The sequence below is a fragment of the Heteronotia binoei genome, chromosome 20 (genome assembly GCF_032191835.1).
Source record: "Heteronotia binoei isolate CCM8104 ecotype False Entrance Well chromosome 20, APGP_CSIRO_Hbin_v1, whole genome shotgun sequence".
NCBI classification, from domain to species: domain Eukaryota; kingdom Metazoa; phylum Chordata; class Lepidosauria; order Squamata; family Gekkonidae; genus Heteronotia; species Heteronotia binoei.
The window spans coordinates 3,815,594-3,841,235 of record NC_083242.1 but is presented as its reverse complement, the minus strand read 5'-3'; the positions used below and the strand labels follow the sequence as shown (position 1 = coordinate 3,841,235).

Genomic DNA, 25,642 nt, shown 5'->3' with positions numbered 1-25,642 from the left:
TTATTATCGTGTGGCTATGTGAGTGGTATAGCCCAGATCCTAAGATTGTCTGGCTGTTGGAAGTGCTAACTCTTTTAGCGTTGTGCCCCAGATTAGATTCTGCCGCTCTTAACCACTAAACCATGCTGCGTCAGTGCTGGTACCAGACTGCCGATGTTTGGTTCTCACCCCCCACAGACCTGCATTTAAAGAATTTTTCAAAATTTGGGCCAGCATGCTGTTTGTCGATTGTCCCACAGCAGGGGTCTTGATTCTTGTGCTGGGAAAGCCAACAGCAGCGGGCACCTTACTAACTCTTTATCTTGTTCGCCCCCTTCAAATGGAGAATTCATGAACGATTTTCTTTCCAGGATCGCTACCCTCACCTGGTCAGCCGGGCGCGAGGACGGGGGACTTTCTGCTCGTTCGACGCTCCAAATGACGCCGTTAGGAACAAGCTCATCGTATTAGCCAGAAACAAAGGTAAAACAATGGCCTTTTTTAGAGGCGCCGCATTCCCCGTGAAGCTTCGGGCTGTGTGCCCTCAGAGTTAAATTTTGCACCCAAAAAAGAGTTGCTATAAAAAGAGAGTTAATATTTTGCAGAGCCAAGTTCTCTGGCGTGCAGGCATTTTGCATATGAAGCCACGACATCATTTATTCCATGTTTTTGCCATTTGGGGCACAATTTGTTCCAGCACTGTTAATTTTGGGAGGGACAACCATGACCTAATGTGCTCTCAATGTCAGAACTGGCAGAACGTCAAACAGAGTCCAAACTTGTTACAAAGTATAGGCGTTTATTTGAGAACTACAGAGCTGAAGCTACAAGATAACACTGATGCCTAGGCCTGGCATCCAGTTACATTTTATGTGGTTAGGACAGCAACAATAAAACCATCTTTCACACGGGGTACAGACCAGTGTCTCGTTCTCAGGGATCGTTATCAGGAGGGAGGATGCATTCCCGCTGTGAAGGCCTATTCGGCCTGGCTTCAAACGGCCATCTGCAGATGTTGACCAGAGGTTATCTGTTACCCTCCAAAGATCACAGGGTGTTTGAAATGCAAAGCATTTGGGTGTTAGTTGCAGAGGACAAGCGTTATGTGTTAAGGGGAGCCTGCAATATGGAGTCGGTGTGGCTCACAGCATACATGAAAGTTACAAGTTCTGACACTCGTCACCAGTCTTGAATCCACGTGACTGAAAACCTGGTAGTGTTTTTAACGCAGAGTCCTCTGCCTATATTCTGTGCCATCTGCCTTATCGCTGGGAAGAAACCTTTCCTTTCCTGCTCCTTTCCCCTCAGGTGTCGTCTTGGGAGGCAGCGGCGACCGGTCTATCCGTTTCCGGCCCATGCTGGTCTTCCGGGACCATCACGCCCATCTCTTCCTGAACATCTTCAGCGACATCTTGGCGGACTTCAAGTAGCGGAATCTCTTCACCTTGCACTGCCGAGAGCCCAAATCCTACAACAATCTGAGATTTAGTTTATTTAAAATCATAAATATATACACATAGATATATATATCTATATATCTATTTTCACTAACAGGTTTTTTAAAAAAAAAAAACTGGTATTGTCCCATGCTTGCCACCAATTCAAGATGCTTCGGACTCGAACTCTGGACACCGCTGGTGCAGCTGGAATCTCTTGCAAGTGTACTGAGTTCCGGGGCGGTGGGGTTCAAATGGATGGGGGGTGAGGGGTGGGCAGAGCTGTTCCTTCCACCCCCTCGTTCAGCATGTGCCAAATCGTACACAAGGGGAGGACTTTGGCAGTTGAGCAGCCGAATTGATCTTCTTCAGATTCTCTCAAGCCCTCAGGGCTTTGGCCAACATTCTGGAAAATGTCACCACGGCATCACAACAAGGTACACACCAGTGGTTAGGGCGGCACTCCAAGATGTAGCTGGCTTGCCACTGTCGTCGTGCCCCTTTCTGTATCATTGTCTTTTTTTTTTTTTAAACCCAATTATTGATGTTTTATTGATTGACACGGAAATGACCGGAACTGCAAAACGTGCTTTCCAAAACAGAAGCGGTTGTCAACGCAGACGATACTTACGTATTCCTCCCCTCGCCCCAAATATTTTTGGTAGCGTAATAGCAGCTTTGTCTCTCAAAGACTACTCAAAAGAATTTCCCACCTGCACTAGTGGAATTTTCCACTTCCACCATTTCCATCTACCGCTGCCAGCTTAATTTAGGCCGTGGGGTTTTGAAAATCGAGGCAGAAAGGCTGAGTGACACAGCATCTCCACACCCTTTGGAGTATGATTCTGAGAGTTTGGGATGTCTGGTCAATTCTCAGGAGCCTCTCTCCTGACCCAGCAGAGGTCTGTCCCAAATTTGCTATCCTTTTGACAGAGAGCTGGCTCAGCGAACTTTGGCAAGCGTCACCGTCGAGCTGTGTAGCCCAAAATGTGCCACTCCTCTTTCCCACAATCACCAACAATACAATGTGCTCTTTGCTGCTGTGCACAACCCCTTTCTTAACAAACACCCCAGGCTGGGGCCTAAAATGGGTAAAGAGAGGCCCCATGTTGACACCGGAGCAGAGACCTAATTCTCTGAGAAGTGTCAGGAGACAGCTTGTGCGTCACCGCCTGCCGGGGGCTTCACCAGCTCCATCGTTTCAGGGAGAAAAAGCCAGGTGTCCGTGTGGGGCTGGTACCAAGGCTCCATTAGGTCTGACTTTAACTCCTCACTGTGCCAGGGTAGAAGCACAAACGTGGTGTTTCTCACTGCCCGTTTCGGGTATTCAGAGGAAAGGAAGAAGCAACCGGGTCTGTGAGCATGGGTTTGACGTTTGTCTGGGGGGGTTTTTTTTGGAAGAGTTTCTCTGCTAAGCAGAAAGTGTTGTCTTTCGTAGGGGCTGAGGGAGAGAAAGAGATGTAGGTGGAAACGTTGAGTCCCGCCCTCCTCCACCCACCCCCGACATACTTATCAATTGAGTTTTGAGCGTTTTAGGTGGGCTGAGCGCTAGCATAGAGCTGGCTGTCCCAGACTGGACCAAACAAAGGTGTTTCTTCTATATTGTGCCTTCAGATCCTTACCCCGAAATCCCCACTCCCCCAGAAGCGCATCCAACTCTGCCTCTTTCTCACTCCCTTCGTGTCAGTGTTGGTTGAAGGGAGAATGAAGGAGCTTTTAAGAGAAGACGCGCTCCTTCTTTCCCTCACGCCGTTGCTGAATCGTGTCTCTCTGGTGCTCTCCAAGAAGGGGAAAGAACCTTTCGAGCCGAACGCGGAGTGCCCTTCAGGTGGCCAGATTTCGCTCTCGGGGCCGCCCCTCACAAACCTTTTCCTCACTTGATTAATTCTGCTTTGACCCCGCAGCACATTCTTGCAGCCTTAACGGCAGTGGATCTGAGGGGGGCCCCAGAACTGAATGCGAGGGACATCAGTTCGAGACGGTCCCCTTTCCCCTTACAATGGCTATTGGCTGGGTGCATCATTAAGCAGGGCCGAGCATCGTTTAACTGCCTGAGCATCAGCAAAGTACCCCACAATACCCCACAGCCATACTCAGATGGGTGCTGCAACTCAGTCAGCCTGCTCTTCTTCCCTTTTATGTCCTCTTGGATGATCTCTGAAACAGCCAGGAGTCTTTTCATGTGCACTGAGGAGGAGAGGGGCTGCGCAAACACATGCACAGAAGTTTGGCGCGTAGAGGATAGGTGGGCGTTGACCCCCACCCCTGCCCTCTATCTTCTCAGCACTTCTTGGCACTTATTTGACCTCCTGGCCTTACTAGCCATCCATTTTTTTTCCACAGCCCTTCCACATTTCTAGAAGGTCGACCGGGGCAATCCCAACTTCCTTCCTGCCCTGTTCCCATCTCCACCCCATCGAGTTTCACGCATGGAGAAACAGGTTTGCGTTTCTCATCGACTGGGGAGACCTGGTTCTGTCAACATATTGGTGCAGTTAAGGGGATTGCCATCTCTAGAAACCCCTTTCCCAGTAACCAAATCCATGATCTGGTAACCAAAACTTTTGCCACGTTCTGTTTGGGGTGGGGGGGTGTCTTTATTTTTTTTTTGAGGGAGGGGTATAAATACTTCTAAGTGTGTCTTATGTTTTTTTTAACAGTAATTTTTATGGAACTCTTAACTGTGAACTGGCGCGCACCCCCGGCGGTGTGGTCTAATTCTGTCTTTAAAAAGTAATAATCTTGTTTACAACCTGTCGTCCGTGCCAAATTCATGCGTAAAACCGATGCTTAACCGACCTTCTCAATATGTAGCCAGTAGCCATTTCACACGGATCCATGAGATTTTAAGTTTCCTTGTGTTAATCAGTATTCTTAAAATAATAATAAAAATATTTATAACTGAATTTGCTCTCTGCAAGAGGCATGGTTCTTAAGTCAGCTTTGTTAAAAGTGCTGTAATCTGGAGGCTTGGCTTAGTCACAAAACCTCTTTGTAGGGCAATCAAAGGGGCTCAAGTCAAGACATGACGGGGTTAGTCCTGTGGAGGGTTAAGCATGACTAGATTTTCTTAGGCCTGAGAGCTGTGTGGTAGATAAGCTGCCCTGTGGTAAGAAAGAACATCAGAAGAGCCCTGCTGGATCAGACCAGGGAGGGTCCATCTAGTCCAGCATCCGGTCCCAACAGTGGCCAGCCAGTTCCTCTGGAGGGTCAACAACAGGGCTGAGAGGCTGAGGCCTTCCCCTGAGAACATCCGAAGAGCCCTGCTGCATCAGACCAGGGAGGGTCCATCTAGTCCAGCATCCTGTCTCACACAGTGGCCAGCCAGTTCCTCTGGAGGGCCAACAACAGGGCAGAAAGGCCAAAGCCTTCCCATGAGAAGAACAGAAGAGCCCTGCTGGATCAGGTCAGGGAGGGTCCATCTAGTCCAGCCTCCTGTCTCATACGGCCAGCCAGTTCCTCTGGAGGGCCAACAACAGGGCAGAGAGGCTGAGGCCTTCCCCTGAGAAGAGCATTAGAAGAGCCCTGCTGGATCAGACCAGGGAGGGTCCATCTAGTCCAGCCTCCTGTCTCACACAGGGGCCAACCAGTTCCTCTGGAGAGCCAACAACAGGGCAGAGAGGCTGAGGCCTTCCCCTGAGAAGAACATCAGAGGAGCCCTGCTGGGTCAGACCAGGGAGGGTCCATCTAGCAGCCTCCTGTCTCACACAGTGGCCAAGCATTTCCTCTGGAGGGCCAACAACAGGGCAGAGAGGCCAAGGCCTTCCTCTGAGAAGAACATCAGAAGAGCCCTGCTGGGTCAGACCAGTGAGGGTCCATCTAATCCAGCCTCCTGCCTCACACAGTGGCCAGCCAGTTCCTCTGGAGGGCCAACAACAGGGCAGAGAGGCTGAGGCCTTCCCCTGAGAAGAACATCAGAAGAGCCCTGCTGGATCAGACCAGGGAGGGTCCATGTAGTCCAGCCTCCTGTCTCACACAGTGGCCACCCAGTTCCTCTGGAGGGCCAACAACAGGGCAGAGAGGCTGAGGCCTTCCCCTGAGAAGAACATCAGAGGAGCCCTGCTGGGTCAGACCAGGGAGGGTCCATCTAGTCCAGCCTCCTGTCTCACACAGTGGCCAGCCAGTTCCTCTGGAGGGCCAACAACAGGGCAGAGAGGCTGAGGCCTTCCCCTGAGAAGAACATCAGAAGAGCCCTGCTGGGTCAGACCAGGGAGGGTCCATTTTAAATCCATAGAAATGCTTTCTGCACTTTATCACTAGAGCAAAGTTGGGAGGTTTTTAGTCCAGGGGCACCTTTAAGACCAACAAAGTTTTATTCAAGGTATGAGCTTTTGCGTGTATGTACACTTCCTCAGAAAGCTACTTTGAATAAAACTGTGTTCGTCTTAAGGGTGCCACTGGACTCAAACTTCGTTCTACAGCTTCACACCAACATGGCTGCCAATACTCCCTCTAAGTCGTGGGGTCTTGTGAGCAAAAATTCTACTTTGTGAGCTACTGACATTAAAGTTGTGAGCTTTTTTCCTGAGCCAAGATCAAAGGTTGTGAGCTGGAGGCTAAAAAACCTGTGAGCTGGCTCACGCTACTCCCAACTGGATCTTTCCTCACCAAGGAGTATGTGCTTCTCAGTGCCTGTTAGCTGTGCACACTTGTGCAGCATGCATTTAAACTTGCTGTCTATTAGCAATGTGGTTTTCTAAGTCCTGCGCTTGGCCGTTGTCTGAATTTTGGTTCCTTCCCTCCCTCATTCCCATGGGGGCTCTTGCTTCTGCTATCAGCTGGTCTCCCACCCTGACCCGAGTGCGAACAGACAACTGCCTTCAAAGAGATTGGACATTTTAAAGTTTAATGTAGGAATCCCATAGTTCTCTGGTGTCGCAAGTAACAAGGTGGAACACGACATTCTAGACCTATGGCTTGGAAGATCCCCATCTAAAAGAAGCAATAATTATCCCACAGAAGCCAGCAGACCACTCCCGAGTCCCCTCATCCCCCCCCCCCCCCGGCCTGGCTCCAACAGTGACATATTATCAGGGCTTTCTTTGTAGCAGGAACGCCTTTGCATATTAGGCCACACCCCACTGATGTAGCCAATCCTCCAGGAGCTTGCAGGGCTCTTAGTACGGGGCCTACTGTAAGCTCCTGGAGGACTGGCTGCATCAGGGGTGTGTGGCCTAATATGCAAAGAAGAAGAAGAAGATATTGGATTTATATCCCGCCCTCCACTCCGAAGAGTCTCAGAGCGGCTCACAATCTCCTTTCCCTTCCTCCCCCACAACAGACACCCTGTGAGGTGGGTGAGGAGTTTCTGCTACAAAAAATGCCCTGCATATTACGACTGTGAATTCGTGGTTTGCAGGGCAGGCGTCCACAGCGCCCCGTCTTTTTAAGCAGGGCTGTGGAGGATTGCTGGCTGGCTTTTGGGGGGGGAGCCCCCAAAATTGGGGGATCCCCTGTCCCCAGCTGGCAACTGGCACCTCTAAGAGAGGACATCCCCACCCACATCCAGTACAGGGAGACCTCGGGGTGCTGGAGGGAACGCACTCCCTCAAGGAAAGACACCTCTGTGAAACGTAACTCATGATGCGTCTCGTGTGAGAGACGTCTCCCAGAATGGCGGGCTGAAGCGTGGACTGACCTATCCCTGCGCTGAATTAAAGACGAGGCCCCCCCAGTGGCTTCCAGACACTGGCAAATTTGTCCATCGGAGTTTCCTCGCCGCTTCCTAAACTGTTCCAAATACCCTTCTGAACCCTTCCTCGTCCACAACCTGCCCAAAGCGGAGAGTGAAGTAGAAGAAATGATCCCTGTCGTACCGCTGGAGGCAGACCAGAAGCTCGTTCCTGTCTTCACCAAGGTCAGCCAAGGTCATCACAGTTTCGACCGGGCAGCAGAAGTCCTTCCTCCTCCCCCAAAACGTCAAATGAGCCACTCTTAGCACCGTGCCGTCTTGGTTCAAGTACATCAGTCCTACGATTCGCCGGAAGTAATAACTCATGGCATACAGCATGAAGCCGGCAAAGCAAGCGATGCCTGTGCTGTAGAGACACTGGGCTTGGGTCACTTGGTCTTGCCAGTGGAGAAGCCAGACTGGAGGGAGAATCAGCGCCGTAATGGCTGTCTGAAGTAGTTTCAACCTTGACAGGGCTCGGCAGTACCGGATCCCGGGGAACCTGTAAATCAGTCTGAAGTCTTTGGGGCTCTCGGCGTTTTTTTCCTCCAGGGCCGGCTGAGAAGGGGCTGAAATGCCAAGCCATCTGGGCAGGACTTGCCGGACTGCAGGACTCTGCCAGCCACACGGGTGCACTGCTGGTCGCGTTCTAAAGGAAGGGAGCGAGGCCTTTTCCGACTGCCCCAACCAAGCGGCATTTGGGAGACGCCTTCCCCAGGATCGAAAGAGGCACGGGCGACGGCAAGCACCCAGCATTCCGGCCTGAAACAAAGCATGCGTTTCTGTTAAGACCTGCTATGCCAGAGGTGGCCAAACTTGTTTGACTTAAGAGCTAAATAGAATAAATGTCAGATATTTGTGAGCTGCAAGACATGAATGTCCAATGTAGGTAGGTAGGTAGGTAGGTAGGAAGGAAGGAAGGAAGGAAGGAAGGAAGGAAGGAAGGAAGGAAGGAAGGAAGGAAGGAAGGAAGGAAGGAAGGAAAAGGAAAATAGATGGGGGGGAGGGAGAGGTCAAAAGAAATCAACTTTAAATGCATTCTCCAAGTTGGCCAATGGGGTGGTGGGGGCTTTGAGAGCCACACAATATGTGTGAAAGAGCCACAGTTTGGCCATCCCGTGCTATGCCCTAAAATAGGATACTGGGTGAAGCAGAGAGGCACCTGGTGAGGCTTCCCTTAGAATGCATGAGACATTTCGAGCGCAAAGAAGGGCGGGATTAAAAAGAAATCCTGCAAGCACAACCTTAAAAAAAAAAAAGACAGGTTTCTGTTTAGATCTCGTCTGTGTGTGCAGGTCTATCGTATTTATTTTGCGTGCGTGCAAATCTCTCTGTACAGCTCTACCTGGTGGGCAGACCTTCCTGTAGGTCCAGGTGGGTAGCCATGTTGGTCTGAAGCGGCAGAGCAAAGTTTGAGTCCAGGATCACCTTTAAGACCAACAAAAGTTTATTTAAGCTATGAGCTTTTCTGTGCAAGGCACACTTCCTCAGATACACAGAAATTGAAGTTAACCAGTCACATATACAGGCAGATGTCTCTACACAGGTGAAGAGTACAATTAATTGAAAATATAGGCATCTGCCTTATATATATATAATTTCATTTCATTATACACACACACTTTCATTTCATCATATATATATATATATATACTTTTGATGTACCTGAGGAAGTGTGCATGCACGTGAATGCGCATACCTTGAATAAACTTTGGTTGGTCTTAAAGGAGCCACTGGACTCTTATTTTGTTCTCTATGCGCTTGAAGATCTGTTTTTATATCTTGATTCTGCATACACTGTGAGAGATCTGCACATATTCTGTCTCCCTGCATGCACACATATAAAATACAGATGCAACATGGATACGCACACCCATTGAACTACACACAAATGCACACAAACCTACATTCATGTACAACGGCCACATATGTAACAACAAGGGTTGCCAGATTTCCTCTTGGCTACTGGCAGGTGATGCAGGTGGCGGTGATTAAGAATAGGATTGCTAGATCCAGATTGGAAAATTGGAGATTTTGGGGGGTGGATCCTGGGGAGGGACTCCATCGGGGTCTAATGCCATAAAGTCCACTGTCCAAAGTGGCCATTTTCTTCAGGGGAACTGATTTCTGTCTCCTGGAGATGAGTTCTAACAGCAGGAAATCAGAGAACAGCTAATGCCCTTTGGAGGAGCTGACTGCACTTATACCGCTGTGAGCATTGGTTCCAGATAATATGAAATGAATGATTAGATGAAGGCTGACGCTGAAGCACGGCTTTGTAAACCTAGGGAACGTGTTATCAGCTGCACTTCATTATCAGCGACACATATAAAGACATTGCCTTAATTTTCTGCAAAGTAACCTTGACTTCGTTGGCAACATTACTGATTTGGAGGGGCTTTTTCGCATCTATCAGTCTTCGTTCTGAGTGGACTCTTCCATTAAATTGCAAACTGGCAATTGCCTTTATGCAAATGCATATTGTAAACTGCAAGAATGTTTTTTGTACATTATAAACCATGCAGTGCTAAGCACTGAAGATAACGAGACATCCTGCATTTATTGCATCTAGTTTTCAGAAACATATTCTGCAAAGGGCTTCAGCATTGCTCAGAAACAACTTCACGTAACGAATTTATTCTTTAGCAGAACACGGTTCTCGCCTGTTCCTAACCTCGCTGTGTTCGTTCCCCTTGGTTTGCACCACCTGGAGGTTGGCATCCCTAGGACTCGGGGGTGGGGCTAGGGGGAGGGGCTTCAGTGGGGTAAAACGCCATAGAGCCCACCCCCTTCAAGCATCCGTTTTCTCCAGGCGGGGGGATCTCCAGGTCCCACCTGGATGTTGGCACCCCGAACAAATCAGCGTTTTCCCTAAGCCGCTTTCCGTACCTGCCTGGCCGCCCGCTCAGCGTTCAGAGGAGCACCATAGACAGCAACGGCGCCCAAACCGTCAAATCGACGCCCAGCCGGAAGTCTTCCTCTTCTCTTTCCGAGTGCGCGTGCGCTGAGCGGGCGCGCTTCCGCCCCCCTAGGAGTCTTCTCCCGCGGGGCATGCCGGGAGTCGTAGTCTGGGCGGGGGAAGCGGAACCGGCGCCAACTCATCGCTAATTCGGACCCAGCCGGCAGGTGAAGCATGGAGGACGGCGGCGAAGGGAGCCTGGACGGCGGCCGCGCCCTCTGCCTCTTCGACGTGGACGGCACCCTCACCGCGCCCCGCCAGGTGGGAGCCCGCGCGAGCCCCTCCTCTGAGCACGTGCAGAGTGCCCGGCGACTGGGGCGGTGATGGGCAGCGGTGACGTGTTGCACCGGACTAGTCTTTTGCAATCCTCTTTCGCCGTGAGCTTGTGTTAGTTATGGCTAGGGTTGCCAAGTCCAATTCATGAAATATCTGGGGACTTTGGGGGCAGAGCCAGGAGACTTTGGGGGTGGAGCCAGGAGACATTGGGGGCGGAGCCAGGAGCAAGGGTGTGACAAGCATAATTGAACTCCAAGGGAGTTCTGGCCATCACGTTGAAAGGGACAGCACAGCTTTTTAAATGCCTTCCTTCCATAGGAAATAATGAAGGATAGGAGCACCTTTTTTGGGGGCTCATAGAATTGGACCCCCTGGTTTTGAAACTTGGAGGGTATTTTGGGGAGTGGCACTAGATGCTATACTGAAAATTTGGTGCCTCTGCCTCAAAACACAGCCTCCCTAGAGCCCCCGGTATCCGTGGATCAAGTCCCCATTATTCCCTAAAACTGCTGGAGATCTAGAGCTGTGGGGATGGGGCTTCCCCCGCTGGCTAGCTGGCTGGGGGCGGGGGTGGGGGAACCTTTAAAACCAGGAGATCCCTGCTGGGACCTGGGGATTGGGAAGCCTAGTTATGGCATGGCTCAGAAAGATGGTCCTCTTTGCATCCCCGCAATTCTTGTTGCATGGCTTGTGGGTGTCTTGCGCGGTCTGGTTCGACGGCTGTATGTGTGGGGTGGCCAAACTGCGGCTCGGGAGGCCCGCGTGGCTCTTTCGCACTTATCGTGTGGCTCCCGAAGCCCCCATCGCTCTGCCAGCCCGCTTGGAGAAGGCGATTATAATTAAAGTTGCTTTCTTTCCACCTCTCCTCCTCCCATCTATTTGCCTTCTTTCCTCCTTCCTTTCTGTGTTGAGGGTCTCAAACGTCTGATGTCCGTGTCTTGCGGCTCTCAAACATCTCACGCTTATTCAATGTAGCTCTTACGTTACGAAAGCTTGGCCGTCCCTGATATATATGGATGGATAGATAGATGTTTTTGTAGGAAAAAGCCCAACAGGAACTCATTTGCATAGTAGGCCACGCCCTCTGACAGCAAGCCTGCCGGAACTGCGTTCTTGTTCAAAAAAAGCCATAGATAGATACCTGCCTTGAGTCTCCACCAGAAATGCAGGCAAAGAATGAAACAAGGGAATAAAGCAAATAAAGAGGTCTGCTAACAGCAGTGAATGGCCACTGCGTGCGATGTGGGACCCCGGTTCGAGTCCAGCGGCACCTTTCAGGCCAACAAAGTTTAATTCTGGTTATAAGTTGTGCGCATGCATGCAAAAGCTTATACTCAGAATTGTACACTTTGTTGGACTTGAAAGTGAACTTAGAGCAGCATACTTACTCCTCCCTTCTGCCTTTTCATCTGAAGAGTAAGGGAAATGACTGGCCCAGAGGTCACTAATGTCTGATAAAAGGCTGTGCTTTGAATGGTGGTTTCTCGTAATATTTCCAGCAGCATTTCTGATGGGTTTCAGGCAGAGATGGGATTCGAACCAGGACCCAGCTTGTGTGAGGTCTCTGCCACCACCCTGTTGGGTAGTCTTGGGCAATTGTAAAGGGGTAGCTCTCTTTATTGTAGCGAAAGAAAACCAATAGTCTTGTCACTTAAAAGACTAACAAATGTTTATTTCAACAGGACTCTTGATCTCAGTTCTTGGCCTCGATTTAAATCTGTAATATAGTAAGGGTAACAGCCAGATAATTCTAGGAATTTAGGCAGACCATGAGAGGGAGAGCAGGAGGGGATGAATGTGGCCCATTCTTATATGTCCAGGATAATGCCAGTTACTACTTTGGGGTCAGGAAGAAATTTTCCTCCAGGTCAGATTGGCCCAGAGATCCCAGAGGGTTTTTTTTTTCCACCTTCCTCTGGACATGGAGCAGGTGGAGTGTATGTTTGGGGGTGTAGGAGAGGCAGTTGTAAATTACCTGCACTGTGCAGGGGGTTGGACTAGATGACCCTTAGGAGTCTCATTCAGTTTTATATTTCTAATGTCTGCAAAGCACTTGAAACACCGAAAGGGCCCAAGGAAATGCATTTGTTTACTGACTTCATTTCTAGTCCCCCCCCTCCTTTTTTGCTGATCCCCAAGGAAATGCAAAGCATAAAAAATGTGTAGGGTTTTCCAGATCTGGGTTATGAAATAACTGGAGATTTGGGGGGTGGGACTTGGGGAGGGTGGGCCTTGAGGAAGGGAGGGGCTTCAGAGGGTTATACTGCCAATAAAGCCCCCCTTCCAAAGCCATTTTCTCCAGGGGGACTCTATCATCTGGAGAGCAGCTGTAATAGCAAGACATTTCCAGGCACTACCTGGAAGTTGGCACCCTAAATCAGATAGTATAAGACGGCGAATAATACAGCGGATTACTGAATTAGGAAACAAGGCGAACAAGGAAGAATGGTAAGGCCTGGCATCCCATAATGCCAAGAGCAGGTTACAAAGGTGAAAGGCGGTGCCGTAAAAACAAGGTGATCCTGCAATCCGGTTTCCTTATAGAACTGATTTCCCCAGTCGTCCTCTTCCTTTTGCAGCCTGAGTTGACCTAGAATTCATTTTAAAAATAAAGAAATAAATGCCATTATGCAAAAGCACACCGCTGACAATCAAACGTGTGCTACTCTCAGCAGAGAGGAAACTGCACTCTGTGCATACTTAGGGGCCGCTCTTTTTTAATTTTCCCAACTCGGTAGGGGGGTGCATGTCTATAGGAGCAGGTGACCTTCGCTTGCCCTTTGTTGGAAGTTAAATCAATGGGGACTATTTTTCTTTTTCCTTCGTGCTGTAAAAAAAAAATTAAAAGCGTCTTTGGAATTCAGCTTGGGCATGAGGGGAAGAGGTGTGAGCCGCCTTGCAGGGCTGTTGTGCGGGGACCTGAGAACAAAGCTACTTAACGCTGCCTTGTGCTTTAATGTGATAATAACATTTTATTATAGTGCTATACCGGGGTGGCCAAACTGTGGCTCAGGAACCACATGTGGCTCTTTCACACATATTGTGTGGCTCTTGAACCCCCACCACCTCATCAGCTGGTGGCTTGGAGAATTCATTTAAAGTTGCCACCTTTCCACCCCTCTCTCCCTTTCCCCTTCCCATCTATTCTATCCTTCCTTCCTTCCTTCCTTCCTTCCTTCCTTCCTTCCTTCCTTCCTTCCTTCCTTCCTTCCTTCCTTCCTTCCTTCCTTCCTTCCTTCCTTCCTTCCTTCCTTCCTTCCTTCCTTCCTTCCTTCCTTCCTTCCTCTCTCAAACATCTGACTATTCTATGTGGCTCTTATGTTAAGCAAGTCTGGCCACCCTTGTGCTATACAGTTGACATTTCTTCATTGTATTGCCTCTTTACAACTGTGGATTTTTTGGTTGCTCTTTGAAAGCCAGTTGGAGCAGAAAAAGTTATTGTCTAGATTGTAGTTGACGCGCAGTGGTTTTATTTGCTTTTCCCCCTTCTCTGTCATTCTAGAAAATAACTCCAGAAATGGCAGATTTTCTGCAGGTTCTGCGGAAGAAGATGAAAGTGGGCGTAGTGGGCGGCTCGGACTTTGACAAAATCCAGGAGCAACTTGGAGAAGACGGTAAGGCTGGAGCGTGGCCCTTTCGAGCTCAGTAAGCGAACAGCTGGCCAGGTCGTATTCTGGGTGCGTAAGCTTGTGCGGAAATCCGGCTCTGTTGACTTTTGCCCACCCCAAATTAAGTTCCACAAACGACATTTGCGCTCCTGAAGAGAGCTTTTAGCTCCTGTTCAAAGCCGCACCTTATTTCGGAGCAAGCAATCTTGGAAGCGTTGAATTCAGGCCTCATTTTGGGCAGGAGCTCACAGGAGCAGAGCTCCGGAACCTCTAAATTTTATTGTGCTCTCTCTTTCTCTCCCCCCCCCCCAAAAAACCCCCCACACCCTTGCTTCTGGGCTCCATTGTTCAAACCCCCTGTGAGAATTTTGCTGAACTCTTGAGATTTAACGAACTTTCTAATATTTCCCCCTCACACACACAAAAAAAAATGGGAAAAGAACCAAAACATATAAAGCAGACGGGTGGAAATCTTCATAATTCCTCTGCGGCCACATAGGAGACAGTAATTTAAAAAGTTACGGGAGTCAGGTTTTATTATGACTGTTAATAATCCCAGAAGCATTTTAAGGTAGATGCTGAGCTGATACAATTTAGTACACCTTCCAGAGATGTCAGGGGGTGTGGCATATGCAAATGTGTTGCGCGAATGAGATCTGGCACCTCTTTTCCTATGACATGCCCCCTGATTGGATTGGATTTGCGGAGGGCAGCTACAGTCCCTAAATGGAGCCTCCACAGTCAGCTGCAGTGTACCTCCGAATTGTACTTGCTGGCAATAATGCAGGGGCTTTTGTACCTTGTCCATTGGCTTTCCTGATCCAGCCAGCAGAATACCCTAGCACTTGGACTCTGGGCTGATCTACCAAAGCATTTCATGGACACCCTTTCATTGTATGCCTTCCCAAAACCATTAGGCAATTCATACGTGTTGGCCTATAAGACTTTGCCTTACAGCCGCCTCGGTGCTGGCTGGAGCTGTTGTCTGTTAAAAAAAAAATGTAAGCACGCTTGCTGTATTTCGATCTCAGAAACTTCAGCTGGGCCGCTCTGATTTTTTGCACCTTTCCTTTGGTGGCCTGTAGAGCCCTGTTCTCAGTCTCTCTCTGTCCCGGATCCTGCTGTCTAATTCGTAAAGTCATTTTCTGCACATGTTCAAGGTTAGATTCTCTCCTCGCCTCCCCGTTTTACTGATGTGGGGGCTGGAACGAGAGATCTGTTGGGAGCTGGTAGATGAACCTACTCCATCGCCGCAGATTCCGTAATAAAGAAAACAGCACGCTTATTTGTTGCCCACATTTCTTTTCCTAGTGACTGAGAAATTTGACTACGTCTTCCCCGAAAATGGTCTGGTGGCCTACAAAGAAGGGAAACTGTTGAAGAAGCAGGTGAGGATAAGAGAAAACGAAATGGCACCCTAGCGAAGCTTGCTGGCTTGAGAGGGCTTGCTTCTGGTGTAACCTGGGGGTTTATTTTGCACCCCCCCAAAGAAAAACCAACCAGAAATGTTTAAACCAAAGGTGAAATGGTAGCGTAGCCATGTTGGTCTGAAGCAGCAGAACAAACTTAGAGTCCAGGGCCATCTTTAAGACCAACACAGTTTTATTCAAGGTATAAAATTTTGGGTGTGTGCATGCTTCTTCGTATATTTGAAGAAGTGCGTGCGCACGAAAGCTTGTACCCAGAATTAAGCTCTGTTGGTCGTGTTGGCCGTACTGTGGCTCTTTCACACATATTGTGTGGCTCTCAAAGACCCCACCAACCCATTGGTCAGCTTGGAGAAGGCATTTGGCTCTTGGAGACGAGCATTTGTCTCAAGGGTGGCTTGGAGAATGCATTTAAAGTTGCTTTCTATCTATCTCTGGAGAGCCAGTTTGGTGTAGTGGTAAAGTGTACGGACTCTTATCTGGGAGAACCGGGTTTGATTCCCCACTCCTCCACTTGCACCTGCTAGCATGGCCTTGGCTCAGCCATAGCTCTGGCACAGGTTGTCCTTGAAAGAGCAGCAGCTGGGAGAGCCCTCTCCAGCCCCACCCACCTCACAGGGTGTCTGTTGTGGGGGAGGAAGGGAAAGGAGATTGTGAGCCGCTCTGAGACTCTTCGGAGTGGAGGGCGGGATATAAATCCAATATCTTCATCTACCTCACAGGGTGTCTGTTGTGGGGGGAGAAGATAAAGGAGATTGTGAGCTGCTCTGAGACTCTTTGGAGTGGAGGGCGGGATATAAATCCAATATCTTCATCTACCTCACAGGGTGTTGTGGGGGAGGAAGGGAAAGGAGATTGTGAGCTGCTCTGAGACTCTTTGGAGTGGAGGGCAGGATATAAATCCAATATCTTCATCTACCTCACAGGGTGTTGTGGGGGAGGAAGGGAAAGGAGATTGTGAGCTGCTCTGAGACTCTTTGGAGTGGAGGGCGGGATATAAATCCAATATCTTCATCTACCTCACAGGGTGTCTGCTGTGGGGGAGGAAGGGAAAGGCAATTGTGAGCCGCTCTGAGACTCTTTGCAGTGGAGGGCGGGATATAAATCCAATATCTTCATCTACCTCACAGGGTGTCTGTTGTGGGGGAGGAAGGGAAAGGGGATTGTGAGCCGCTCTGAGACTCTTCAGAGTGGAGGGCGGGATATAAATCCAATATCTTCATCTACCTCACAGGGTGTCTGCTGTGGGGGAGGAAGGGAAAGGCAATTGTGAGCCGCTCTGAGACTCTTTGCAGTGGAGGGTGGGATATAAATCCATTATCATCATCTTCTCTCTTTCCTCTTATCTGTTTCCTTCCTACCTTCCCTCCCTCCCTCCTAGTCTTGCAGCTCTCAAACATCCGATGTTTATTCTGTGTGGCTCCAACGTTAAGCAAGTTTGGCCACCCCTGGTCTTGGAGATGCCCCTGGACTCAGATTTTGTTCTACATGCATATTTCAGCTTTACCGGCAGAAAAAGCCCTCAGAGGGTGTTTACACCATTCCAGACTGCTGTCGATATGTGGTGGTGGGAATCAGTACTCCCTGTGGAGTCTTGTGAGACAAAATTCTACTTTGTGAGCTGCTGGCGTTTCCAGTGGTGAGCTGCTACACCGATGAGTTTGCTCTGCGGCCATTTTTCCTGCGCTCAAACAGAAACGCGTGAGCCAGAGGCTAAAAAACCTGTGAGCTGGCTCGCACTAACTCAGCTTAGAGGGAACGCCGGGCGGGGACTCTGTTTGGATGGATCCTCGCGGGGGAGGGGGATATTCAGTGAGGTTTCTCAGTAGGGTGAACGGGGCATCGTGCGGCGCGCGGCTGTGTTGAAATGAAACATTCGTTACAGGGAAATGACAAAAATCGCCATGCGAGGAGTCAATCCCACCAAAAATGGAAGTAACCTCCCCGGGAATCCAACCTCAAGGTCTTTGGTGAGAGCTGGTGTGGTATTGTGCTTAGACTGCTGTGGCATATTACAGATGAAGGTTATTCCAGCGTAAACACTTGTGGATCAGAACTCACAACCCGAGAAGCACAGAAGTGAGCATCCATCAGGCGTTCTGTTATCTGCAGTTGTGAGCGTAACCGGGGCTTTTTTTTGAGCCAGAACGCACAGGGACACAGTTCCGGCTGACTTGGCATCAGGGGTGTGGCCTAATATGCAAATGAGCTCCTGCTGGGCTTTTTCTACAAAAGAGGTCCTGTATAGCTTCTGGCACGTGGTTTCTGTTCCAGAAAAGCCAGAATAAATGTAGTAAGTCCTCAAGGTGCCCAAAGACTCTCATTCAGTTTTGTTTTTGCAGACTAAATAACCGCCCATCTGGCGAGGATGTCGAAACAGGCTTGGGTTCAAATCCCCCTTTAGCTCTCACAGCAGCTGCCCTTTCAAGGACAACTCTTACAAAAGCTATGGATGACCCAAGGCCATTCCAGTAGCTGCAAGTGGAGGAGCGGGGAATCAAACCCGGTTCTCCCAGATAAGAGTCCGCACACTTAACCACTATGGCTGACCCAAGGCCTTTCCAGCAGCTGCAAGTGGAGGAGTGGGGAATCAAACCCAGTTCTCCCAGATAAAAGTCCGCACACTTCACCACTATGGCTGACCCAAGGCTATTCCAGTAGCTGCAAGTGGAGGAGTGGGGAATCAAACCTGGTTCTCCCAGATAAGAGTGCGCACACTTAACCACAACACCAAACTGCACCAAAAAGCAGGTTTATCAAATGCTCCAAGTCCGAGAACAGTTTTGTCGATCTCATTTCAGGCTGTTGAGTTTGCTTCATGTTCCGTTAATGTCCTGGCCTGGTTTTCTTGTTGGTTCACAGCCTTTGTGTACTGGCTGGATTTGCTTTATGTCCGTGTTCCTTCTCATTACCCAGTTGCTTGGGTTTGGTTTATTGTTGCAAGTGGTGTGAAGCTGGTCTGGAAAAGTGGCATATTTAAGAAAACAGAAGCGCCCTTGCTGTCTGGACCTTCGGCTTCCTGTTGCCATTTCCTTTGCGGCTCACGTTTTGACCTCCTTTCTGCGTTTTCTCCTTTTCCCCCCTGCAGAGCATCCAGAACCATCTGGGGGAAGAACTCCTACAAGAGCTGATCAACTACTGCCTGAGTTACATCGCGAAAATCAAGCTGCCCAGGAAACGGTGCGTGAGCCGGGGTTTCCTAGCCGGGGTGTGTGTGTGTTCATTTGCTGAGCTCCTCGCCTGTCATAAAACGTGGCTAACAACCGTGGATGGGGTTTCTCTGTCCATTTGTCGGATCACCACTTGAATTAGGGGCCGTTGCTGCATCCAGTGGCAGTGAGTTCCACAAGTTAATCCTTCCTTTGCACCCGTGCAGTTTGAAGCTGCTCAGGCCAAAAATCCTCTCTCTCTCTCTCTCTCTCCTCTTTCTGCCATGTTGTTCTTTGTAACTGGGTGAGACGAACCTTTACATACAAAGTGACCACTGGGGGAGCCTGCCCCAGCCCTTATAACTCCATTTCCCCTCCCTCCTTTGTGTGCTCAATTCCCTCCTTGGTTTCCTCCTACTCCTCCGCCCTTTTATCCACACAACAATCCAGTGAGGTGGGTTCGGCTGAGAGCGGCTGGCCCCAGAGCACCCAGGGAGTTTCATGGCCCGTTGCGGGATTTGAATTCAGGTCTCCTCTTTCCTAGTGCCCTACATCTCCGTGTCCTGTTTCTTCCCCTCCAGCAACGTACTGTGTGTGCTTTTGGGGCAATAGGCCTCTGACGCTGCTGGGCTAACCCCCACCCCATTAATACACCCCCCCTCAAGGGCTTTGAAGAAGAAGTCTGCAGATTTATACCCCACCCTTCTCTCTGAATCAGAGACTCAGAGTGGCTCACAATCTCCCATACCTTCTCCCCCCACAACAGACACCCTGTGAGGTGGGTGGGGCTGAGAGAGCTCTGACAGAAGCTGCCCTTTCAAGGACAACCTCTGCCAGAGCTATGGCTGACCCAAGGCCATTCCAGCAGCTGCAAGTGGAGGAGTGGGGAATCAAACCCAGTTCTCCCGGATAAGAGTCCGCACACTTAACCACTACACGAAGAAGAAGAAGAAGAAGATTGCGGATTTATATCCCACCCTTCTCTCTGAATCAGAGACTCAGAGTGGCTCACAATCTCCCATACCTTCTCCCCCCACAACAGACACCCTGTGAGGTGGGTGGGGCTGAGAGAGCTCTGACAGAAGCTGCCCTTTCAAGGACAACCTCTGCCAGAGCTATGGCTGACCCAAGGCCATTCCAGCAGCTGCAAGTGGAGGAGTGGGGAATCAAACCCAGTTCTCCCGGATAAGAGTCCGCACACTTAACCACTACACGAAGAAGAAGAAGAAGAAGATTGCGGATTTATATCCCACCCTTCTCTCTGAATCAGAGTCTCAGAGCAGCTCACAATCTCCTATATCTCCTTCCCCCACAACAGACACCCTGTGAGGTGGGTGGGGCTGAGAGGGCTCTCCCAGAAGCTGCCCTTTCAAGGACAACTCCTACAAGAGCTATGGCTAACCCAAGGCCATTCCAGCACCAAGAAGAAGAATTGCAGATTTATACCCTGCCCTTCTCTCTGAATCAGAGACTCAGAGTGGCTTACAATCTCCTATATTTTCTCCCCCCTCAACAGACAACCTGTGGGGTGGGTGGGGCTGAGAGAGCTCTCCCAGCAGCTGCACTTTCAAAGACAACTCCTACAAGAGCTATGCCTGACCCAAGGCCATTCCTGCACCAAGAAGAAGAAGAAGAATTGCAGATTTATAACCCACCCTTCTCTCTGAATCAGAGACTCAGAGTGGCTTACAATCGCCTATAACTTCTCCCCCCACAACAGACACCCTGTGAGGTGGGTGGGGCTGAGAGGGCTCTCACAGAAGCTGCCTTTTCAAGGACGACTCCTACAAGAGCTATGCTAACCCAAAGCCATTCCAGCACCTAGAAGAAGAAGAATTGCAGATTTATACCCCGCTTTTTTCTCTGAATCAGAGACTCAGAGTGGCTTACAATCTCCTATATCTTTTCCCCCCACAGCAGACAACTTGTGAGGTGGGTGGGGCTGAGAGAGCTTTCCCTGCAGCTGCCCTTTCAAAGACAACTCCTACAAGAGCTCTGGCTAACCCAAGGCCATTCCAGCAGCTGCAAGTGGAGGAGTGGGGAATCAAACCCGATTCTCCCAGATAAGAGTCCTTGCACTTAACCACTAGACCAAACTGGCTCGCCAAACTTTGCCCCCTGGCATCCGTCTGGGTTGTAATTTCCAGACTTCTCTTCCAGGGGCACTTTTATCGAATTCCGAAGCGGGATGTTGAATGTCTGTCCCGTGGGCAGAAGCTGCAGCCGGGAGGAACGGATGGAGTTCTATGAGCTTGATAAGGTCAGTGCGGGTTTCCAACCAGGCTGCGTGCCGCCTCTTGTGAACAGGTGTCAGGTAAAATCCTGCCGTCCATCCTGCTTGAAGGTTTTCCTCAGGCCTGGCTTCCCCGGGGCTGATGGGAGCCCAGTGCCGGCAGCAACCAACCATGAATATGTGAGCGGCTGTGCAGAGTTAGACCCTGGTGGGAGGGCTCTGGAGCATTCCTTTTTAAACACGCTGCAAGCTTGTAAACACTCGATCCCGCAGTGGTCAGGCTGCACTGAGACATGTGGGGCCACCACCGACGTTCTCTCGAAGCTGCAGTGTCTTGTGAGCCAAAATTTTACTTTGTGAGCGACTGGCATGAAAGCTGTGAGCCGGGAGCATCAATTAGTTTGCTCTGGGGTCGTCCCTCTTGAGCGAAGACAAAAATGTGTGAGCTGGAGGCTAAAAATCCGTGAGCCGGCTCACGCTCACTCAGCTGAGAGGGGACACTGGCCGCCAGTGGACTGTCTTCGCCACTACAGTGCTTTGGGAGAGGAATAGGCTCTGAAGTCTGCGCCCATTCCACAGAGGGGGAAGACGAGGCTCGCCACAGCCTACGTGAATGGAGTGCGTGCCTTAGAGTGCGTCCCCGAATCCTTTGCCAAGCAAGCAGATCTCCCAGCATGCACCGGGGTTCTCGGGAGAGGCCAGAAGGGTGGGAGAAGACTCCAAAGGAACTGGGGCAAGGCGTGTGCTCGACGCCAGCCATAATAATCACCGCATTGGGGTGTTTTGTTTTTTTTTTCAAACAGAGAGAGCATATCAGAGAGAAATTTGTTGCCGATCTGCAGAGAGACTTTGCAGGAAGAGGCCTTACATTCTCAATAGGTAAGTTTGGGGTTTTTTTTTAAAGCACAACATCAGCAGAATGTGATGGATTCCATAAGAGAAGCATTTGGGATTATTTCTAATATGGGACCTGAGAAGGTCCCATCTGGGAAAACATTTTCTTGTGATCCTAAGCCTGCAACAGGCCCGTATATTTCTCTTGGGAGCAAATGCGATCGTAACATGGTATTTGGCCTGAGGAGATTTATAAAAGATGATGAAGAAGAAGATATTGGATTTATATCCCGCCCTCCACTCCGAAGAGTCTCAGAGCGGCTCACAATCTCCTTTCCTTCCTCCCCCACAACAGACACCCTGTGAGGTAGATGAAGACATTGGATTTATATCCCGCCCTCCACTCCGAAGAGTCTCAGAGAGGCTCACAATCTCCTTTACCTTCCTCCCCCACAACAGACACCCTATGAGGTAGATGAAGATATTGGATTTATATCCCGCCCTCCACTCCGAAGAGTCTCAGAGCGGCTCACAATCTCCTTTCCTTCCTCCCCCACAACAGACACCCTGTGAGGTAGATGAAGATATTGGATTTATATCCCGCCCTCCACTCCAAAGAGTCTCAGAGCGGCTCACAATCTCCTTTCCTTCCTCCCCCACAACAGACAACCTGTGAGGTAGATGAAGATATTGGATTTATATCCCGCCCTCCACTCCAAAGAGTCTCAGAGCGGCTCACAATCTCCTTTCCTTCCTCCCCCACAACAGACAACCTGTGAGGTAGATGAAGATATTGGATTTATATCCCGCCCTCCACTCCAAAGAGTCTCAGAGCGGCTCACAATCTCCTTTCCTTCCTCCCCCACAACAGACAACCTGTGAGGTAGATGAAGATATTGGATTTATATCCCGCCCTCCACTCCGAAGAGTCTCAGAGCGGCTCACAATCTCCTTTACCTTCCTCCCCCACAACAGACACCCTGTGAGGTGGGTGGGGCCGGAGAGGGCTCTCCCAGCAGCTGCCCTTTCAAGGACAACCTCTGCCAGAGCTATGGCTGACCCAAGGCCATTCCAGCAGGTGCAAGTGGAGGAGTGGGGAATCAAACCCGGTTCTCCCAGATAAGAGAGCTCTGGCTGACCCAAGGCCATTCCAGCAGCTGCAAGTGGAGGAGTGGGGAATCAAACCCGGTTCTCCCAGATAAGAGAGCTCTGGCTGACCCAAGGCCATTCCAGCAGCTGTAAGTGGAGGAGGGGGGAATCCAACCCGGTTCTCCCAGATAAGAGAGCTCTGGCTGACCCAAGACCATTCCAGCTGCTGCAAGTGGAGGAGGGGGGAATCCAACCCGGTTCTCCCAGATAAGAGAGCTCTGGCTGACCCAAGGCCATTCCAGCAGGTGCAAGTGGAGGAGTGGGGAATCAAACCCGGTTCTCCCAGATAAGAGTCCACACACTTAACCACTACACCAAACTGGCTCTCCGCACATACGTGGTCTCCCTTTTTAAAAACTAACCGCTGACTATCCTTATCATAAGTTCTTTGAACTGAACTTTTGCACGTGTTATCGTACATGTGTGGATTGTATTTCTTAAACCACACCATTTTAATGCTTTCTGTGAGCTGTTTACATTGTCAACCGTCAATAATTTTTTTTCTTTAAAAGAAAAAATAAAAGCACAGAGAAATGTAATATTCAGACGCTGCTGGCCCATTCAAATCTTCCAGGAGATCATAAGGCAGAGCTACAGTTTTTTTTCCCCTACTATAAAAATGCAGATCCAGGCTGAATTTTGCTAAACTGGGCTTCTCCCTCAATCCGTCCCCCCTAATCCAGGGGAAAAAATTGGAGCTACAAAAGAAGAAAGCAATCAGACTTGCTCTGTGCTAGAGCAGCTTTTAAAAAACCTTTATCCTTCCAGGGGGCCAGATAAGCTTCGACGTGTTCCCAGACGGCTGGGACAAGCGATATTGTTTGGGCATCGTGGGCAACGATGGCTTCAAAAAGATCTACTTTTTCGGAGACAAGACCATGCCGGTGAGTACAGAACAGTTCGGTTGGTACCGGATGCTGGTTTCATGTAACGTGTTTGCTTAAAATGTGTCCATACTGGGCTTCCATTCCTCAGTGGGCTCACATTAGCCGGAGCAAAAAAATTTCCTTGAGCAGACCCCCCCCCCCCCCGAGTCAAGTATTTGAGGACGACCGCTTTCTGCATGGGAAAACGATCCGCATTTGAGTGAGGGGGGACAGAACTGTAGCAAAAAACAGCCGGCTGAAGATTAAAGGAAAGAGAATTTCAGGGTTTCAGTCCCTCTCCTTGTGCTCTTTTTGCTTTTGCAATTAAAGATTTCCCTCTCCTTGCAGGGAGGCAACGACTATGAAATTTACACCGACCCCAGAACCATCGGCCACAGCGTGACGTCGCCTGAGCAGACAAAGCAGATCTGTGAAGCCCTGTTCTTTAACTAAACCAGGGGGGCTTGTTTCGGACAGGGACGCACCGACAGTCGCTTCCGGCACATCTCAAAGCCAGAGTGGGCATGGGGCTTCCCCAAAAAGGATTCCAGAAGCCTGCCTGTGTTTCGGCAAGTGACTCATTCTGTTTCCACGGATGCCTTTCTTCTTAACACCAAGAACCTCTCCTTCTCCCTCCCACCACTGATACCACGTTCATCGGCATGGGGATGCCGCGGCGTCACTTGCCCTTCCTCACATCACCGGGTGACCTCGGTCCGGTCACTCGACAAGCTGATGAAGTCACGACACGAAAAGGAGCGACCCTCAATCCAGGGAGAAGGAGTCTATGCGGGAATGCTGTTTTGGGGGGCAGCCCTGTGTCACACAGGGTGTCGATTTGCTTCCACGTGGAAACTGCGCATGCACCTACCTGACACTGCAAATCCGGCCTCTCAGTGTGCATTCCTGGACAATTAAGTGTGTCTTCTGTTCTAGGTCTCAGGGGGTCCAACGGCAGCTAAAAGACCTCACACGGTACAATCTGGGCAAAGCTAGGAAAACCCACAAGTCTGGTTTTGGCAAATGATTGGTTCCAGAGAACTGCCTTTCCTTCTGCAGCCAGAAGAGGGAAGCTCTTTTCCCCCTTCACTGCTGTGTCCCTGTTACGCAATCTAGGTCCTTTCTCCCGATTAGAAAGAAGCACAGAAGGTTTGTGATAGAAGGAGATCTCTGGATCCAGCACGCAGTTGCCCCTCTGGCAAGCTCTCCTGCCGTTATGTAGAACATTCCCTGGGTTGGTAGAAGAGGCAACAACACACACACAACACTTCTTAGTCTCTTCTTTAGAGACAGTTAAGCGAAACAGTTCCTTTTCGCCAATGGGGAAAAATGCAAATGTGTGTCTAATATGGAAATAATGGAAACTGTCAAATGTCACTTGTGTAAATGGGGAAGAAATAAATCTATTTTTGACTGTTTATGGTGATTTCCTTCTGTAACAAATACGTTTCAGATTAGGGCGTCGAAAGCAGTTGCTTTTTAGAGGCAAAGTGCCATTTTTATGTAGCGTCACGTTAGTTTTATCATAGGGTTCAATACATTGAGTAGAGTTAGGAAACAGGAGACTAGAAATGCAGTACTTTGATTTCCCCTCAAAATTACAAATGCAAAGAATGCAGTTTCCACACGGGCTGCTTAGAAATGCCCACCAGGTTTCTGCTCCAAAGAGGTAGAAAAAAAAGACATTCAACCTCTACTTCTGCTGCCAGCGGGACATCGCTTTCTGCATCCGCTTAGCTTTTGATGTCAACTTGAAAGGGAAGAGTGGAGGGAGACCAAAATGGAACCATCTGATGGTGTGGGTTTTTCATAAGCAATGGCCAGAACAGTTGGAGTCAGCCCAAATTCTGCATGGTCCGCTTACGCAGGAGCACTGGGTTTCTGGGCCAAAGCAGTAGAAAACCATGTAGAGTAGGAACACAGTTTCGGCTGGCTTGGTGTCAGGGGGTGTGGCTTAGTATGCAAACAGTTCCTTCTGGGCCTTTTCTACAAAAAAGCCCTGTGTGAAACAATAGTGATGTCATGGGGTGTGGCCTAATATGCAAATGAGTGCCT

At 49.7% G+C, this 25,642-nt stretch overlaps 3 protein-coding genes across 3 annotated transcripts in view; 2 read left to right on the top strand and 1 right to left on the bottom strand.

Moving 5' to 3' along the window:
• ABAT (4-aminobutyrate aminotransferase) overlaps positions 1-4,321 on the top strand; it is a 48,881-nt gene extending 44,560 nt beyond the window's left edge. The window contains exons 15-16 of the mRNA XM_060260866.1: positions 351-462; positions 1,288-4,321. Coding sequence (XP_060116849.1) covers positions 351-462; positions 1,288-1,409 — 234 coding nt within the window. The 3' untranslated portion in view covers positions 1,410-4,321. The remainder of the gene's footprint in view (positions 1-350; positions 463-1,287) is intronic.
• A 1,923-nt stretch (positions 4,322-6,244) lies between these two features.
• On the bottom strand, positions 6,245-10,154 carry TMEM186 (transmembrane protein 186). Its single transcript, XM_060260610.1, has 2 exons — positions 9,976-10,154; positions 6,245-7,848 (listed from the first exon to the last, which is right to left on the bottom strand). The coding sequence occupies exon 2, from the start codon at positions 7,840-7,842 to the stop codon at positions 7,141-7,143; it is 702 nt and encodes a 233-aa protein (XP_060116593.1). The 5' UTR covers positions 7,843-7,848; positions 9,976-10,154; the 3' UTR covers positions 6,245-7,140.
• On the top strand, positions 10,027-25,005 carry PMM2 (phosphomannomutase 2). The gene is made up of 8 exons (XM_060260608.1): positions 10,027-10,306; positions 13,824-13,935; positions 15,241-15,317; positions 18,445-18,536; positions 20,666-20,765; positions 21,542-21,617; positions 23,490-23,605; positions 23,936-25,005. Exons 1-8 carry the CDS (start codon positions 10,220-10,222, stop codon positions 24,038-24,040), a joined length of 765 nt encoding a protein of 254 aa, XP_060116591.1. The 5' UTR covers positions 10,027-10,219; the 3' UTR covers positions 24,041-25,005.
• Positions 25,006-25,642: the final 637 nt, after the last annotated feature.

Bases quoted from the DNA above. Each gene is read 5' to 3' on its own strand.
- PMM2 (XM_060260608.1), top strand. From the start codon at position 10,220: ATGGAGGACGGCGGCGAAGGGAGCCTGGACGGCGGCCGCGCCCTCTGC. The intron at 13,936-15,240 runs GTAAGGCTGGAG...TTCTTTTCCTAG, and splicing joins GGAGCAACTTGGAGAAGACG to TGACTGAGAAATTTGACTAC. The intron at 20,766-21,541 runs GTCAGTGCGGGT...TTTTTCAAACAG, and splicing joins AGTTCTATGAGCTTGATAAG to AGAGAGCATATCAGAGAGAA.
- TMEM186 (XM_060260610.1), bottom strand. From the start codon at position 7,842: ATGCTGGGTGCTTGCCGTCGCCCGTGCCTCTTTCGATCCTGGGGAAGG.